General features: G+C 40.8%; 1 protein-coding gene across 17 annotated transcripts in view; it reads right to left on the bottom strand.

Annotated features, from left to right (window-relative positions):
• STXBP4 (syntaxin binding protein 4) overlaps positions 1-20,025 on the bottom strand; it is a 188,885-nt gene that overhangs the window by 78,821 nt on the left and 90,039 nt on the right. For 13 of the 17 annotated variants that reach the window (XM_084837212.1, XM_084837217.1, XM_084837218.1 and 10 more), the window contains 4 exons: positions 13,491-13,667; positions 8,582-8,698; positions 5,523-5,575; positions 4,430-4,563 (listed from right to left, as the gene is read on the bottom strand). In XM_084837212.1, coding sequence (XP_084693338.1) covers positions 4,430-4,563; positions 5,523-5,575; positions 8,582-8,698; positions 13,491-13,667 — 481 coding nt within the window. Of the gene's footprint in view, positions 1-2,704; positions 3,712-4,429; positions 4,564-5,522; positions 5,576-6,890; positions 6,974-8,581; positions 8,699-13,490; positions 13,668-20,025 lie in introns of those variants that run through there. The other 4 variants (XR_014788150.1, XR_014788151.1, XM_084837220.1 and 1 more) reach the window with 3 other exon arrangements.

Here is a 20,025-nt window from a genome sequence, read left to right as displayed (position 1 = left end):
ATGCCTGCAAAAAGCTTAACAACACATAGTTATGAGCAATGATGTTGTTTCAAAAGGCCTTCCCTGGCTCTTGTTATATCTGCTACCTGCCTCTTATTGTTGCCTGTTTGCAGAAATACTACTTGCCTTTTGGACATGTCCACTCTCTCCCTGTATGTCTTAGTTTGGCCTAGCTTGTTGAAGTGAGCACCAGAAGCAAGTTTCTGTGCTAAGGTAACTTTAAGTAACTCTCACACACCTAGGAAGAGGAAGCCTACAAATAAACTGCTTCCCAAACTCTCCCTTCTCCCTTCTGTTTCCTGAAAGAAAGAGATATATCCCCTTCAGATACAATCACCAACTTTTCAAATGCCTCGGGCCATGCAAAAGAAGGATCTGGCAAAGTGGGCTTACACAATGTGGCCCCAGTCATCACAATAAATCTGATAGTCTTTAAGGTGCTGTAAGACTCTGGCAGGATTAGGATATCACACTAAACCCTAGTTTATGGTGATAAGAATAAACTGCAGCAAACCTTGGGTTCGTACACTCGCCCTTCTCTTCCTCCACTGCAGCCAAAAGATGTTCAAAAGCATTTGATGTCAATTAACCACAGTTTAGTGTGTCATCTGAACCCTAAACTGTAGTTAATATTAACTATGGTTTGTTTAAACAACCCAGTTGCTTAACACATGGTTTGAAGTTAGCCTGTTTTAAACAAGCCATATGTAAAATTAACTAAAGAGTTTGCTGAATTTGGATAACATGACAAACTCTGGTTAGTCAAAACTAGAAGTGAAAGTTTCTGAACTCCTCTTAGTGGCTGCCATGGTTTAGCATGATGTCCAAATGAGGCCTCTTTGTTGCTTTTTGCTTTTGACTACCCTTCTGAGATTTGCCAGAAAGGGAAAATGACACCACAGAACTAAACTAGCACAGATAATCCAGCTGACTGTCAGAAAGAGGGTCTCAAATAGGAAGCCACAGCAGCCCACTTGTTTTAAAATAAAGCAGCAGTCTTCAGATGCAAAAGTTAAAGCACACCCTCTGTCACTCACAACTGGATAGTGAAAGCTTGTTCAAAGTTGGACTTAGCATATGCAATGGATATCTTTTGTTATTAAAAGTCCAGGCATGCCTGCTGGAAGGGAGAAGAGTGGGAGGAGATGAAATTCAGGCAAGAGGAGTATAAAGTTAATCTTTACGTGGATGATACAGCATTGGTCTTACAAAGATCAGCTGAGTCATTCAGGAAAATGCTAAGCCAGTTAGAAAAATTTGGAAATTTTTCTGGGTATAAAGTTAATATAAGTAAGTCAGAATGGGTGGGTTTAAATTTGGAAAAAAGGGGAAAAGTCTTATTTCTAGAACATTCTTAATTCCAAAGAGAGACTCCACAACTGCATATTTGGGAGTATAGATCACCCCAAATTTAGAAGAACTTGTCCCTTTAATCATAATAAATTATGGGAAGAAGTTCATAGAAATTTTGAAAGCTGGAAACATCTGCGGATATCCTGGGCTGCATCTATATCTATTATTAAGATGAATGTGCTACCATGATTACTTTTCCTATTTTTGAATATTCCATTACAGGTTAATTCATTACTAAATGGGAAAAATTAATACTAAATTCATTGTGGGTAGTGAAAAAAAAAGCTAGAATAACTGCCAGGGTAATGTCTCAGCTGTATAATTTAGGGGATAAAGCATTCCCTTGTATTAGATGGTGTTATGTAGCATTCATGTTGACTTTATTAAAATCATGGTTCATACTAGATAAGGGGACAAGGATAGTGCAGCATAAGTTAACAACCTGTATTAAACACACTGTTTGGTTTTGCAGTAAAAAGGGTTTAGATGCGATCAGAGAAATCCCTTGTACAAGGAATTTGTTCAAAGTAGTGCTGTGCCAAAAATGTCAATTCTTCCATTTTTGGCATTTCATTGGGTGTGTGTGGGGAAACACAAAAACTCTTAAAAGGACAACGTCCACAGCATTGCATTTATGCCTGTAATGCTGCATACATTGCCCCTTTAAGGCTCCCATTTGCGTAGATGGTATACTTATGGAAAAGAACAAGCAGCCATTTGAGTGGTGAATGGTGCTCGACAAGGGAGCGGACGCCTGCTCCTGCAAGTGCAGGGGAGTGTTTTTAAAAAACTAATAAAAAAGAAGAGCTCTCAGAAATTGCCTACACTTTAAAAAGGTATGTGGAAAAACCCTCTCCTCCTCCACAAGGAGAAAATTTTCTGGAATTCTCCCCGTCCCTACAAAAGGGGCAGAAAAAACAATGCCTCTTTCACAGGTAGAGAAAAAGTTCCCCAAAACAGGGAGTGGCATTCAGCACAGCACTAATTTAAAGTATAGCAAATGTTTAAAAGTAATCAAAGTCTTGTTTTTTCACTATTAACAACAATAAATGATAATGAACAGATAATAAATAGAATTATTCTTGGTAATATGAACATTTTGGAAGAAAATGATTTAACTGAGATCAGGAAATTACTCAGAAATGAGCTAGTCAAGAGTTATGGAGAACAAAGAAGGCAAAACCGTATCCCACTTTCCCAATGCTTACAAGACAGACATATCATTGGAAATGTAATAGCTAAATAGGGTTCCTTGAGGGACTGTTCTGAATTTGAAATAATTACAGGTAATTTATCCAGGGGAACATTAAAAAGAAATTCTATTTCTTTAAAAAAAAAATCAAATTATTTTAACATGGTGTTTTTATTCTTTATCCTGGCTGCTGTTCACCGCTCCAAGGTCTTTGGAGGTACACAAATACTGTAAGTAAGTAAGTAAGTAAGTAAACAAAATCTATAGAATACTGGCTAAACAAGATGTTAGGAATAATTCATATCAAGTCAAATGGGGAAAGGATTTGGGAAGATATAGTGACCAGAAGATATGGGAGTGGATTTGGAAGTTCAACCCCGAAAGTACACTATGCATGAACATAAAGGGAAGTTTTTATAAGCTTATGTTTGGATAGTAACACCAGCTACACTTAATAAGATCTATATGCAGGCTGAGGATAAATATTGGAGGTGTGGCTCAGAGAGCAAACATTTTGCATATCTTTTGGACTTGGGTAATGACTGTAAGATTTTGGTCCTCAGTGATGAATGAGGTCAGTTTAATTTTGGGATATATACTCCCTAAGGACCCATGAATAATTATTTTTGGATATCTTGAGGGAATAGTTGCTTGTGAGGATACTGAAATGGTGATTCACCTCTTAGAAGTAGCCAGAATGGCAATCAGTTTTAGTTGGAAGGTTAACCCACCATCAGTTAATCATCGGTATCTCAGAGTCTGGGATATGGCCACCATGGTTAAACTGATTAACATGATAAGAGGTAGAGAAGGGAGATCAATAGAGGATGAATTTACTGAAGAGTGGAGTCTTTTTATTATTTATTGGAATGAAAAAGCTCAGGAAACATTAAAACCCTTTTCTTTACCGGGGATGATTTAATGTCAGTTTTGGTATAAAAACTGATAGTGTTTAATTCTTAAGGCTGCTTTTAATTTGTGACTATCTTTGATGTTACAGTTTGATCACTGTGAGCTGTATTTAGTGTTATTACGTATCGGGTATTATGATATCACTATGTATTATGTAAATAACAATAAAACAGTAGTAGTAGTAATAGTAGTAGTAGTAAGGAGGAGGAGGAGAAGAAGAGGAGGAGGAGAAGTCCACGCGTGCTGGAGATGAGCTGCAAAGAAAACACATCAATATCCGGTCACCTGGGGGCAATGCAGGATCACTCCAGGCAACCAAGTGAGTGATCCCAGCATACATTTTTTTTATCTTAGAAACAGCATCCTCTGCTTTGATTTTGGAAGTTTGATAATTGCTTTATAACAGTAGTGTTCGCACCTTATGTTCAAATGTATAAGATGCCTAGGGAGATGTTCTCTATAGCTTTAGTTACTGCTTACTATGAAGCCACCATGGAGCTAGTTCTTAGTGCATAGTGCTGATCTATGATTGTAATAAAAATTTATCTATCTTAGTGCATCATCTTACTGGTAGAAAAGCACTTGGAAGAAGTAACATACACTCTTAAAGTTCCTTCTATTTGAATCATATGCTATTCTTTTCAACCTTCTGCCTTTAATTTTCTTTGCATGTTTGATGTTAAACAATACTGCATCCTAGAATAGGTACAATTATAGAACAGAATGTTTGTACATACCAGCATTTCACTTTTTCAATTACTGAATTCATAATTCCAAAGTATGAATGCTAGAATAATATGAATTACTACATTTATTGTTGCCATTTGAGCATTTCACTGATTGCTATTTTTCTTCCTTTGACAAACCACACACTGGATTCATGGCACAACCCTCAATTAGCCAAACAACATTCCTCTTCAAATTGTCAAGCAAAAAAAGGAAAAGGAATGGGAAAAATCATATAATACTCACAATCTGCTTCCAGAATGGCACGGACAGATCTTGCAAGTTCTTTGGCATCTACTGCAAGGGATGCTGGGACAGTGCGGCCATTCCTTCCTAGACGCGCAAGAAGTGCTTTAGAAGAGAAGGTGGCTTTTCTGTCACTGAATGGGACATATGGAAAAGGGCCAAAATGTTTTATTTGTAATATTGCAGTATTCTTCTTAATGATGCTGAATGCATATTCATTTTCAGCTATAACTATGTCACAATGGTAATCAAGGGACAGACTTATAAGAACAGTTTGTTCTGAGCCTGCAGCTTTGTTCAATATAAGCTAATGCTGTTCATTTTTATTTTAATTTGATGGTGGGGTGTTGTAGAGAGAGAGGTTCCTATAGTTAAAAGTGCAGCAGCCTTTCTGTAGTGTTTAGGTCCAACTCCATGACCTGTTGAACTTTGCAAGTAAGAATCTAGTTCCTGAATTTACTTTTTCCTCCTTCTCAATCCTGTTTCCTTTTGTGTTATGCCTCTTAGATCTTAAGCTTGCAAGCAGGGATTGTCTTATTTCTGATCTTTTTAAGCCACTCTGGGAGCCTTGCCTGAACAGTGTGATAAAAATGCTTGGAATGAATGAATAAGTAAATAAATAAAGAATGAAGAAATATATGCATCTATTATCTATATATGGCGAGGGGTAATTAATTGGATTTTTAACTCCAAATTGTCTGTATTCCCAATATCTCTGAAACTGGTATTCACCATGAACAAGTGCGGTTCAGTAGATAGCTGAACCTGAAACTGAGAGAACCAGGTTCAAGTCCCACCACTGCTGTAGATTTAATATTGTGGCCATGGGCAAATCTCTGTCTCTCAGCCTTAGTTCTCTGTGTATAAGAAACAGGACTAGTCGTCCTATCAAGGCAGGACACTTTGAGTATTAACACCATAAAGATGGTAAAACATTCTGCAAATTTGAAGTGCTGCAAGGGAGTAGTCATACAAATAGATGCCACAGGTTAAGAATCCATTGTTTGGTTTTTAGCCATCTTATCAGTGACTCATTCATGATCATTTCACCAAATTAACTTCAAAAGCACATATTCATCTTACATTTTCCTACCTTAGATTGGTCAGGGAAGTGGAGTTATCGAATAGCAGCACTTCAGGTACAACCTATTGGCAAATTGTCAATGAGAAGTAGAGTTACCATTCTCAGACGTTTGGTACAGCATCTTCTTTTCTTTCTTGGCTTAGATAGGCTACACTCAACAGAATACACAGATCTGTATAAGGTAAAGGTGTCCCCAACCAGTCGTGTCCGACTCTAGGGTGCGGTGCTCATCCCCGTTTCTAAGCTGAAGAGCCAGCGCTGTCCGAAGACGCTTCCGTGGTCTTGTGGCCGGCATGACTGAACACCGAGGTGCACGGAACGCTGTTATCTTTCCCGCCGAGGCGGTACCTATTTATCTACTTGCAATTTCTTGCTTTCGAACTGCTAGGTTGGCAGGAGCTGGGACCGAAGACGGGAGCTCACTCCGTCACGCGGCACTCGGGTCTCGAACTGCTGTCCTGCCGACCTTCCGGTCTGCAGTTCAGCGTCTTAACCACTAAGCCACCGCAGCCCCACAGATCTGTATACCTTGCACTTAAAACAACTTGGCCCTGTCAGCTGCAATTCATATCCCGCTGAAATCGATAGCAAAGCTAGTGGTTATCTTAATGGCTGTTCAGTTTTCCAACTGCCTTCATGGGGACCGACAGCCTGATCCTCCAAAGGATCAGTGAAGGGAAGGGCTGCTGCTGTGTCCGCACAAGGAGTAGTGCCAGCTAGTCAGCATCCAATGTCTACTCGGCATTCTATGGTCTATAGGCACCAATTCCCATGGCCCAGGGTGCTCATGCTTTTTGAGTCAAAACTAATGTTTTCTGGCTGCAGTGCCACACAAGTGCTAAGATGGGAGGAGGAAGTTGGTCCTGTGTGATGTGGCATTCTGCCCCCCCCTTCCTTCTTACTTGACTATCCTGAATTCAATGCTCAAATTATGAGAGGAAAGGTGTGTGTTGGAGGGGTGGGTGGGAGAGTGTTATTAAATCCACCAGCACCACCCCCCTTTTCCAGTTTTAGCCAAATCATGTACACACACACATGGTGGTAGCCTTCTAACACAGTGACCTGGTTCGTTTGATCACCATGGTGGCTTGTTAACCACCCTGCATGTGCTGGTCGCGGGCGTCGGGGAGGGGGGAATTAGCGTAATTACCCTCAGCTGCGCAGCTTATCGTGTTGTGCGAACCCAGCCAGAGTGACTTCTTGCCATGGTTAACAAGCCACTAAGAACCCATGGGCTGTCGTAGAGTTCTGAGGTGGCTTGTTAACCATGGCACTGTGGAAGGTAATTATGCTAATCCCGCGCTGCAGGGGAAATAAGCCACTCTGGCTTATTTCTCCACCTACAATCATGCTAACTGGGCTAACTAAGGAGGCTACCTGTCACGAAAGTTAAGGCCAAGGGTGTAGAGGTGAATTTTGAAGTGGAGATGTTCATCATGACAGTCCCCATAGCCACGAGCCTATGGACAGTAAAAAAATATGGGTAGCTGTGTTGATCCATATCAACAAACTAGTTCTAACAGTTTTCACCGCTACCAGGAGCAGGTCTTTTGTAAAGCCAATGGGTCTTAACTGCCCCCGCAAGACCAAGCCACCCCAAAATACTTTGCGTTGCAACAGGGAACAATACATTGTTGCTGGGAAAATCTATTTCCTCCCTGCTACTGTGAGGATTGCAGCTAAACAATAAGGGAACAGGGAATTCTGAGGGGGGTGGGAGATGACACCAGTGTCCCTGCTAATAAAAAAGTATCAGCACCATGTCCGCGTGAACCTTGGTGCCGCTACACCACTGGGTAAGGGGCACAGGCTCCCTTTGGCCCACTGTAATTTGAGCACTACCTGAGTTGCTGACCAGCTGCACTGTTCCAAGCTGTTGCATCACCACGAAACTACAACTCATAACTATGCAAGGGCTCATGAACCTGGTGGGGGTGGGGGTCGGTGGGCAAAGACAGACTTATCAGTGTACCTCTCTTTGGGGATTTCTTAAATGATGAGAGAAAAAGGAGAGATTTTGCATCCGATGCCAGGGCTTACTGTTCCCACCCTGGTGGTTTGGCCTGAAAGCAGCAATGCCTAGTTCAGACCTTGGAACAGCCTAAATGGCTTTTTCTCTATAAGAGGAAAGGGACCCCACTACCCCACTAGTGACTCCCTTCTGGATTTGGCACCATGTATGGCACCTCTAAATAGACTAAAAACCACCAACACCATAAACAAACAACAAAGCAAAACCAAACAAGTTTCCTCCCCCAACCACAATTTAATGATTATCCATTATCTGCATGATCAGAAATAAATGGCAGTTCAGGGAAGTCTCAATGGGAATCTCTGAGACACAGGATCTGGGGTCTAGCCTAATATGAAAGTGTTGCAGAAACCCAGGTTTCCAGTTCCACAACACTCCTGGAATCACTGAATCAAGGGCTCTGAGGATATGCACAGAAAGGACAATGCCTTCAGAGGGCTGTAGCCACAGGGGACCTGGTCCCTCCTGGGATATTCCAGACCCATTCCCTGAATAGTCAATTTTCACACAAAAAAGAAAAAAAAGAATACGTTTCAAAGACTTTTACTTCTGGATATATAAGGAAAATTATTGCAGCAGTATTCTACCTAATTGCTCAATAAAAGAAGAAAAAATCTGTCCCTGGTTTCGGTGCCCTGTCCAGTGAGTGGAAAGGTGCTGGGATTAGGCACAAGCCGTAGGCTCTTATTTTTAAAAGTAATAAAATTAAAATTGACACAGTCATCTCTAATATAATTAAATAAGTGTGAACGTATCAGGCCACGTGTGTTTACGTTATGGCTGTTCTTCAGTTATTCCTTGCCCTCCCTCCCATCACCCGAGTTCCTGCAAAACGTCTGGGGATGGGCTTCCTTGCTGCCGCAGTTTGCTTAAATCTGAGCTCCATAAACCACAGCTTATGAATTCATTCTTGACTTATTATGTTTGGCTCCAGCCCTCACATGCCTTCAGAGTGACAGTTCCTCTGTAAAAATTAATATAATCAACCGTGTCTTGTTCCTTTCAAGGGAAGAACATTTCTGGAAAATGCCTTTACCTCAACAAACTGCAGTAACTTTTCAGTTGCCACCTCAAATGCTTTCTTGGCTGTTTCGGATTTTCTTAACTGGCAATCGAGCACAGTAATCCTCTTCCTTAAATCTTGGACACTGTCCTAGGGAAAAGAAATACTGCTAGGCCACCAAATCAGAAGCACAGGAATGTAAATGTTGGGGCAAGGAGCTTTCAGTTCCCCCTTGAAGAAGTGGAAAAAGGGGATTCCTAGGGTAGCCACTTATGAATCATCAAAAAAGAAGACACAGATTTGCATGATATTTGCTAATTTTTATAGATATGTGCAAATTTAGAAATAATTATTATAATTTAAATAGAAATACACTACATCCCATAATGTGGAAAACTGTGACCAGGTGACCTGTACGTGTACGTGCCTGCCTGTTTGGTCTGCTGTCCTGGTGCTGTTGATGGGCAACTTCAAGGTCTGGCTCTTCCTTCTGATGGTTCTTTACTTTTAAACTGGACTTTATTGTCCAGTTTAAAACCAGTTTATTAACTGGACTTTATTAAGAGCCAGACTTTATATCCAGTTTATTAACTGGACTTTATTAAGAGCCAGACTTGGGCTGGACTGTCCTTCAAACAGAGAACACCTCAGGACAATCCTCTGCCAGCCCTTTAAGCAGAGCACTATCCTCTCTAAAATGGGACACATGACCAGCCTCGATTCCTTGCACCAGGATCTGTTCCAACATCCAGCTACCATGCAAAGTGAGAGAGGGGATTATATGTGTTTGTGGGAGAACAGATGAGCTTGAAGGCATTCAAAACACTGGAAGAGCACATCAGGTTCCCACAAAAGGACCCCTGAAGACACTCCATCAACAATTCCTTTTATCCCCAATTAACAAAATGCTTGTTGACAGGCAGAAAAGGGGCCTGCATGTTTCAGGGATGCCTGAACACACACATGGGTCTCTCTGGACTTTGCACAGACAAAAAGACATGGTGGAATCCTTTGCACTGTATGGCTACCCTCTGCATGGCTCTCCCGTACCATCCCCATGTTAAGTTGTCTCTTCTCCTGTAGTACCACTTATGCCATGTTGCCCTGGGACTTGCAGAGCAGAAGGGCAACACACGATGGCCTCTCCATCAGCCAGGCTGCTCCCCCTGCCTCCCACGAAGAACAGAATGGCAGGGGAAAGACCAGTGGGTCCCCATCCACAGGCCAGAGAAGGAGCAGCTGCAGAAAGAACACTTATAAGAATGTTCTAACTAACAGCTAGTGCCTGAGTTTGCTTTTTGCCTTCTTTCCTCCCAATCCCTTTTCCTTTAGTCTCGTGTCTTTTAGACTGTAAGCCTAAGGGGAGAGATTGTCTTATTATTATCTTAGAGCGGGGTAAAAATAATTTGATGGTGATGTCATGATGTTGAAACATTTCTCCTGCTCCCGTGTCACACCTCTGGCTGCAGCTGGTGGGGGAATGCACAATGATGTCTGGACGGAGGATAATACACAATATACAGGTGAAGAAATCAATATGGGGATGCTGGTACGCAGGTATAATATGCAGTTTCTCCCTGATATTATGTATTACAGTATGGCACTGCCGCTGCATTTCCACGTCATATAATCTCTACTTTCGCCTCTTCAAAAGATGCCACAGGGCTACATGATAAAGTGGTGCGACTAATTATGGTTGGATTATGGTGGGAGGTGCAGTTTTCTACTCCTCTGAACATAAGCAGAAGGGTTTTTTAATTTTATCTTTGGCAAGGATATTTTACTTTTATTCCCTGCACCATGTCAAGACTTTATCAATGAAGCTGCTCCCCAAAGGAAATTATTGTGACTTTAAGGAAAGTCAATACAATACAAGAATTATTAAAGGTGACTCATTTTCTCACAACCCATGGTAATTTTAGCCTCAGATGCTCTTTTCAAGCATTCTAGCCCTGCAAATATTGCACAAATATTTCTGTATCTATGTTGACTGCTCCATCGTTCCTTCTGTACTCACTGTGTCAGGAGTATATCGACTATGGAGTGCCGTACAACATGACAGGCAGGTTCACACATGAGCCAGCCCTTATGAAACCTTCTCAGGAGCAAGTGGAGGTGCCAAGGGACTTGTGTGGAGGTATTACTTGTGTGAACATAGTGCATAGAGACCTTTCCCTCTCTTCTCAAGCACAGCTCCTCACAGTTACAAAATAGTGAACTGCCTGTCCCTAGGATGGACTGTGTTTATTTTCTTCTATAAAGTTCTAAACATGTGGCCCTCCAGATGTTTGGCCCACAACTCCCATCATCCTTCTGGCTATGCTGGCTAAGGCTGATGGAAATTGTAGGCTGAAGCATCTGGAGGGCCACAAGTTGTCCACCCCTGGTCTATGGCATCTACTCACTCCTATGGGAGGAAGTATAGTACCTACAGAAAAGAACCAGTTCAGGTGAGGGTATAAACTGTCCCTAGAACAGATAACCTCATCTGAAACTGTGACCTTGATTTATAGCTGCTTGACTTTGTCCCATAGAATGGCTCCCTCTGATTTCTGTGGGCAAAAATAACCGACTGTATTGATGGGCACTTTGCTAGTAAATAAAAATATGATGAAATCACTAGAGTTCATCTACTGCAAAGGTTTTCAAGCTCAGTTACAATAAGCCTTCCCAAATAAAGAAAAGAGCGCACCAAAAGGTGCTTATTTCTCCTTCTAGAGCTTCATGATGTTGTGCTTCCTAGCATTCAAGAGGGACCATGAATCTCAGAGCTGAGGGAATGGAAAAGACAGAATCTACTCTTCCAGTCTGGTAGTCAAGAAGCAGATATAGAAAAGTGCTATGTTGGGATCAGAGTATGTGTATGTGTCAATATGGAAAGCATCATCACCCATGGTAACTGTTGTGCCTCCTTTGGATGGCCCCACGTTACACTGCAAAAACCATAGCTGAAGTTCATAATTTCAGCACAGCTAAACTGAGAGACACTAAAAAAAACCTATTGATAGGTATGTATGTATGTATACACCCCACCCCCCAGGAAATATACATGTATATACAATCTAGGTTTTCTTTGGCAGATCTACTACTGTTCTTAATGTCAGTAAATCTGCCTGATTGGAAAGCTTCCTTTCCTCAGAAGGAAAATTCTAAGCCTGCTTAGGAACAGGTCTTTATAAAATAGACAACCAGCTATGGCTGTTTTTCTCAGCATAGATTATTTCCCTTTGTCCCTGTCTTTAAGAAGTTATCACAAGGCAAAAGTGGAGCACAGCTCTTTTCTGTGCCCATTACTTTAAAGATCAAGAAAAGTGATATAATTTTATGTAAACTGATGGCTGCATAAATTAAAAGACGAGATAGTTCGACGTTCATGCAGACATGTGGAAAAGTGCCTCCTGTACCTTCTACTCATGTAGTCACTGGCATCTGTGCCTTGTAGAAAAATGTTAACACGTTAGAAAATCCAAATGTCAGGCCTTTACAACACATATGAATGGCTTCATCTATACCCACAAAATTAGGTAGCCTCTGAATCAGATTTCCAAAAGCCAGGCATTTTACATTCTCATCATTCTGGGCGTGTACCAGGTTTTCAGGAAACCTCTGGTTCCATTTATGCTCCAAAGCGGGTATGAAGAGACTGTATTCTCAAGAGTCACGCATTATTTTTACTTTGATAACTATATACAATACATAGGAAAGCCACAAAAAATTATGGACAGTATTCAGAGATGGCATTCTGTTGACACAAGTGATGTTGCACTAGTATAAGGGACTTCTGGTGTAACGTCAATAGTGTTAGCTTGCATGACAGGATTGCCCAGAAATCCCATTGCCGAAGCTAGCGCAATTGGCATGGCACTAGAGGTCCCTTCCACTAGCGCAACATCATTTCTGTTGGCAGAAGAACATATTTGGATACTGCCCCATGACAGAAGGAAAACACACATACACTACACATAAAAAGGACATACACATTTTTTTCATCCATGCCATAATTGTTCATGTTTTCCTATGTATTATATAGATATAAAAATGACTGAAGAAACAGCAAGCGAACTACTGTGTATAACCTTTCATAATCATTAGCTCTAAGAAACTATTCTGATAATGCCGATGATAACCTTGGTTCTGAAGCTGAGAATGAGTTACTACAAGGAGCTGTGCGCACATTTGGGATTGCGTCCTCATGTTTTGAAGGCTGGCTGCTGAAGGCTATTGAGTTCAAAACACCATTTTGAGGCCATACTGATAGCTTCTATGTCATGGTTAAACAAATCTGAATGTATACAGCAAACATGTATTTTATGCCTCTTTCTGCTATTTCCGTGTCTTTTAGAAACACATCGAAACTGCTGAATACAACAAATCTCCATTAAGGGCTGGCTGTGCACTACCTTAAAGGAAAAATCAGACCATAATGTTAGTTCAGCATATGTAAAAGTACCTAGAAACCTTGAAAAAGAACTCTTTACACCTCTACCCAGAAGTGGGTCCCACTGAGTTCAGTGGGGCTTTCCCCCAGGTAAGTGGGTATAGGATTGCATCCTTAGTTTCTTACTTCTTCGAATGCTCTGCTAAACCAAAATAATCAGTGTTTTATGCAATATATTAGTTAAAATGGAAACAGAAGATAAATTAAACGTATTCTGTGTTCCATAATATTTACACTTGAGCGGTGCCATGTTGGCCAGTGACCCAAAGGAAGCAGGGGCTCTTGTTTTCTTAACCAACAGATCTCTCTGAAGAAAAGGGAGTTCATAACCTCCATCTTGCCCCCGCCCCCGCCACTTCACAACACATCATTCTAGCTACTGAATAATACAAGACAAACGGTGACCTACTTTAGGAGAACAAATGAAAGAAAAATGAAAAACAGGATACATGACAACAGCAAGGAAACCATGGCAACTCTATGAGAGACTACTGAGGTGCTTACTTTATTTTGGCCACAGTGATCGGGAAGCTGAGCCTTCAGCTCAGCAATTTCTATCTCCAACAGGCGGATTACTTCCTCATAGTCCATCTCCATTCCACGAGCTTGCTTTTGTGCAGCTTCTGCAAGATGGATTCTGCTTCGGAGGGCTCTTGTCTCCTCCACAGATGCCTTGGCTTCCTATGGGGAACCAAATTCTATTTTAAAAATGTACTCTCCAAGCTAACTTTGAAAAAGAAAAGAAGCTCATTCTGTTTTTGAATGGGAAAAACTATTATAAACAAATCTTTAGTTTATAATTTAGGAGCAGCTTAAACAGATTTTTTTTTTCTTTACTACCACTTACTTCAATATTCAATATAATGAGAAATGTAGTATAGCTTTGGCTCCAGTAAAAAAACCAACAGAGATACTTGGGGGTTCCGAAAAAGCCTGGAGACCTATAGCTGGCTCTGAGTCCCAAGTCAGAGTCAGTCCCCAAAAGAGTCCCCCGCCCCATGATAAGGCTACCCAAGATTCAGCAATAAACCCATGGTAATGTAATTTGACACTGAAAAGATAAATATACAGTTGTGACAATTTATGACAAGGTTAGGGAGAGGAAAAGCTCAGAAGAGAGATGAAGCTTGAACATGAATATGCTTACTGCATAGGGCAGTGCACTGGGCTGAGAATGTATTTAGCAAGCCTAAAGCACGGGGGCATGGGAGACTGAATGGGTACATGCACATTCATTACTTCAAATCAGAAGGATCCCAGATAGGCATGGAACAATCTGGTCTCCACCTCTCCAGTTCCTTGGCCTCTGAACATACACATCTGCACTTTGGAAGCAAACCTGATGTTCTCTTAAAAGCTACTCTTTTAGGGCAAATCTACACGTGTGCTCATGTTTTCATTTGTGCCATGAATTATAGGCATGAAACACTAGGAGATACTGTCAGATTGGACCTGCGCACAAACCTATTAGTATAGATGTGGTTTCCCTTACGTAGCTATATAAAAATTACTCATTCTACATTGTCTTTGTTGTATTAACAGAATTAATTTTCCCAGGCACGTGATACATCCACCTTGCTAAGCTAAGCAGACCTGGGTCTGGTCAATGCCTGGATGGGAAACCACCCAGAAAGCCAATATAGGAACACTGAAGACCCTTGTGGAAGTAAGATGGGATAGTATAAAGGTAATAAATAAATAAATAAGATGTTAGTGTTTTGAACAAATAAAGCTATTTCTAACGAAATGCATTTTCCCTCAAGCTTCAGTCCCTAAATATTTATTCCTGAGACATCTGGAAAAATAGACATGGGGCAGAGGGTATGAATCAAAGGATAAGTTATATATAGACTCACTGAAGTAACATTGACTAGAGTGACAAGCACAAAACACCCTTCATTATGAACTTGAAAATTAAGGCAGCTACATTATTTTGGACTTGCACTTTTAGCAGTAGTTATGAAAAGTAGAATTCTGAAAAGTGGTAATTCCCATATAAAACCTGGCAACGACTTTTAATTCTCTCGAATGTATTCATTGTTTAGAATATGAATTTAAGGGCTTGATCCTAATATTTTATATGTATAGCATGCAGGGAATAATACCTCTGGCCTTGATGACACCACCACAAGAATGTTATTTAGTGGCTTAAATTGCAGCTGTTAATAGCTCCTCATTCTACAGTACAAGTCCACCTGTCAGAGGTATTTAACCCTCATTACAGAAATATTGGTTTAAAAGTTTTCTCCAGACATATGTTGTACAGGCGAGGGGCCCATGTTCAATCCCCACTGTCTCCAGATAAAAAGGATCAGGGGAGGGGAATGGTCTCTCTCTTGCTCTTTCTCTCTCTCTCTGCCTGAAACCCTGGGAGCTGCTGCCAGCGAGAGTAAACAATACTAGGGTAAATGGGCAAACAATCTGTCATCATATAAGACAGCTTGTTCTGAGCCTATGAATGAGCACAGTTAGTATCAAACAGAAAAATACTCAGCAGTTAAGAATTACTCCTGTCATGTTTAGGAGCAAACGGTGTAAAGCACCAATTTAGTGCTTTAGACAGCCAGTGTTGTGTAGTGGCGAGAGTGTTGGAGTGGGAGTCAGGAGATCTGGGTTCTAGTCTCCACTCGGCCATGGATACTCACTGGGTGACTTTGGGCCAGTCACAGACTCTCAGCCCAACCCACCTCACAGGGTTGTTGTTGTGAGGATAAAATGGAGGAGGAGGAAGACTATGTACGTTGCCTTGAGTTCCTTAAGGAGGAAAAAAGGCGGGATAGAAATGCAATCAATCAATCAATCAATCAATAAAATTTGTATTTGTATGTATGTATGTATAAATAAATAATGGTGGCAGCTATAAAAGTGACTTCCATGCTAAGCTTGCATTCTATAAACTGTTTTAAATTATTATTACTTTGGAACATAAGCAATATTTTGAAAAATTATATCTGTTTTATGACTGAGGCCTAGCACTCATGGTTGGCTAACTAGCAATTCACAAGCTGGACTGCGCCCCCAAAGCAACTCCATCTAGTTCCCTGTTAGTCCAACCAAACAGGTTCAGCTAAACTCCAGCTGAACACAAAATGTGCCTATGACATATTCTCAGCCCTCTGTTCTGGAAGCAGCTTTGTCAATGAGAACCCGGTTTTCAAAAGCATTCATTTTTTATGTGTGCACCATGCATGGAATGACTGTGTTCTAACATTATATTTGGGCCAAGCTAAAAAGTGAATAGAGCTTTCACAAACAAGGAGCCTGTACAACAAAACCTCAACTAGGAAAACTGGCAAGGGCATCGTATACTCTTGGCAAATAGAGAAAATATTTAGATAACAAAATAAATTATATGGTTGGACGTCAACAAAGCCTAGTCAATGAAGCCATTAAAGTGATGACTGCCTTTGTTTTGTTTTGTGTGCATGCATGAAAAGTCTGTCATCAAAAGAGTTCAATATAACGTGAATTTATTTCTTGTGTTCTGGCTCCAACTACTTAGGATATGACAATAATTAGAACAGATTCTACAGAACGTGGCAAAGCTCAAAAGCATGCACTATTTTAATCTGAAACTTCTACCACACCCTGTATCCTTAACAACCATTTCAAAATTTATTTTAAAAGATTCAAAATACAGTAGATAGTTCAATACAGCACCAAACGAGCATTCAGAATCTTTATTAAAATGTTTAAGTGCAAGTATATACGGTGCTGACTGAAAGCAAGATATACAACTATAATATCCCTTATCTTTCCACAGGGGACTTCCTCGTGCTAAACCTGTCTTATTAAATAATCAAACAAACACAGAAGTTGTTTGGGAGGTATTCTGGGGGAGAAAAAGAAAATCAAGGAAAAGATCCTGGCCTGGAATTAGATCTATATAATTAATTTTGTGCAGTATAAGCCCAAGCACGTAAATCCCACTGAATTCAGTGGGACTTTTTCCTATGCACAATGCAATCCTGAAACACACTTACTGTGGAGTAAGCCTCACTGAGCTCATTGGGACTTAGTTCAGACTAAACATGCTTAGAATTGCATTCTACATGTGCTTAGGACTGCAGCCTCAGATGCTTACAGTCAAGGATGGCCTTTGTTCATTATGCACCAGGGATCAAATGAGTGGTTTATGATGATGACCAAGTGTTGAATAATAACTTCTCCACAACAATAAAACCTATTCAATTAATGTATGTTCTACTTTTTGTCCATGAACAGAATACGAGGACATCTTCATCAGGATTCCACGGTCATGGAATGACTGTGTTCTAAAATTTAAATTTGGGCCAAGCTAAAAATCTGATGTACATTTAAGGTTCACTTTCTGTTATTTTATATTATCATATCATCCTAATCATCATCATTAATTGGTGCTATATATGTACTGTAAGGTTCACTTCAAGCATGCAGAACTGAAGTTCAGATTTCAAGACATATACTTCCCTTTTTATTACAAGAGCTACAACACACACCACCTTTTCAAAGATGCTTGGTTGGCGGAGCAATCCTGTAGAGGCAAGAGACTGAGAATCTGAGGTGCGGGAAGTGTCACTTCCTAAGCCCTGCTGAGCTGTGTGTGTGTGTGTGTGTAATGCAGATTTTCCAGTCCACCCTCCCCCCTTCTGCCTTTTCAATATTTCCCCTCTCATTGACACTGATGGGAAAGAAAATAAGTATGCCAGTTACTTTTTCACCCTTGTTGGGGGTATGCTGGGGGAACAGGAGGGCTTGAGATCCTGGAGGTCCAGGGCCTCCCTTGATCCACCCAGACACGGCCTTTCTCCCCACAGCCAGCAGAGCACTGATGTCAGAGGAACAATGCTGGTGATGGTTTCCGCTGCTGCAACAAGGAGGCCTCTGGCGGCAGTCTTCCTTCTCCACGTGTGGACCTCCCTCTCGGCTGGCAGAGAGGGAGATCCACAATATCCTAAGGCTCCTGGGACACCCTCCCAGGAACTATATAATTGCAACTTTTATAGGATTTTAAAAAATTATATAAAAAAGGAAGTAGTAGGAGTAGTAACTAGCTTCTGGAGTAAAATTTTTGCTATAAACAAAAACTAAAATATAAACAACCTCCCACCTTAGAAATAAAAGGAATACGTCTTTTTGGGAGCAGGATTGCTATTACATTTTTAGTTCAACAGAGTGGGGGTGAGGGTGGTGCTATTATTTATGTATTTTTCTTTATTTATTTACAATGTTTATACACTGCTCCACCTCTAAACAGATTCCAGAGCAATATACAATACAAGATAAAACATTAAAAGAATAAAACACCATATTAAAAATGCGTTATTTAAAAACAAACAGAATACCAGTAAAAACTGGTATTAACCATGATTAACCATGGCTGGTTAATCAAGGAGGGCTTCCTGAAATAAAGATGTTTTCAGGAGGCACTGAAAAACAACACAGTATTGGTGCCTGTCTGACCTCCAGAGGCAGGGGAGTTCCATAGAGAGGGGGCCACCATACTGAAGGCTCTTCTCTGGGTGGGCTGAAATCAGGAACCACCTGGAGCATGCCATCCAATGACCTCAGTGACTGGGCAGGTTGATAAGGTAGCCTACCTATTATGATTAGGTAGGCTAGATTGCTAGTGTAGAAGACACAGGAGGGACGGTAGCTCAAAGGCAGAGCATGTGCTTAACATGTAGAAGATCCCAGGTTCAATCCCTAGCATCTCCAGATAGGGCTGGAAAGTTTGCCTGAAACCCTGGAGAGCCGCTGCCAGTCAGTGTAGACAATATTGAGCTAGATGGCCCAATATTCTGACTCGGTATAACTTGGCAGTTTCCAATGTTCCTATGACAAAAACAGCAAAGAAGAGAGAGCAAAACAAATGGTCTTGTACTGTTTATACATAAAAATCCATTTCCTCTACAAATAATCTTCTTGTGCGATTGCTAAATTATTCTGCACAAACTTCAGTACATTATTGAAGGTGCTTCTTTGTACAACAAAGATGTTCTTTGAATGAAATTGTAAACATGGCCTAAAAATGTGACCTATAAAAGTCAAGTGTTTCCTTATGTATCTTGTAGGCAGAACTGAATTACAATGATTTACCTGGGGAGAGGGGGAGGGGATGAATCACACCTAAAAATTATGCTCGCCTGATTCACCTTGATGCTGTTTTAAAAATATTTAAAAGAAGTGCAGCTTTCCTGGGAAAAAGGTGTGTTGTGCATGGGGGTGGAGTGGGGTCGTATGTCTCTATGCCTGCCCAATGAAAATGAAACCTTTTCAGAAGTTGCCTTATACTGAGTCTGACTGACCCTTAGTGCATCTAGCCCAGTACTGTTGACACTGACTGGCAGTGGGTCTATAGGGTTATAGGCAGGGTTTCAGGCATCTCTTTTTGGCTGGATGGTGTGGGGATATAGGTATTTTAAAAAGAAAGGGATGTCTCCTCTGACAATTTTAGCAGCGCAATGGCTCATCAGCTGCAGTTTGATCCATATTCTTATGCTAAATTAATTTTATGGGAGAATCAAGTGTTGAAACTAGAAAGATGGCCATTTATCAAGTGGAAGAGTTGGGCTGATAGTAAAATTTATACTTTACATCAAGTACTAGGATCAGAGGATTTTTTTTTTTTAACCATTTTCAGAATTGTGGATTACATATCATTTACCAGCTAGTGCTATCTGGCAGTACGTTCAACTACAGCATTTGTTGGAATCTATATACGGTCCGTCAGGGATGAGTGCTTCAGCAATTCCTACACTGTTGGAGGAAATGGCTCTTTACACAAACCTAAGCCTACAATAGTTGTTTATAAAAGTCTTTTGGAATGTAGATGTTCAGAGATGAATGGAATAAGGAGTTGGAATGCTCTATATAGCCTAATCAATGGGAAGTTCATAGAATCATAGAACAGTAGGGTTGGAAGGGGCCTATAAGACTATCGAGTCCAAGCCGCTGCTCAGTGAAGGAATCCAAGTCAAAGCATCTCTGACAGATGGCTGTCCAGCCTTGTCTTGAACGCCTCCAGTGTGGGAGAGCCCTCCACCTCCCTAGGGAATTG

The sequence above is a fragment of the Heloderma suspectum genome, chromosome 2 (genome assembly GCF_057233095.1).
Source record: "Heloderma suspectum isolate Gila_16-S chromosome 2, 16-S_ref, whole genome shotgun sequence".
Classification (NCBI taxonomy): domain Eukaryota; kingdom Metazoa; phylum Chordata; class Lepidosauria; order Squamata; family Helodermatidae; genus Heloderma; species Heloderma suspectum.
Note: the sequence above shows the minus strand (reverse complement) of the source record. Positions and strands in the feature narration are given on the sequence as shown.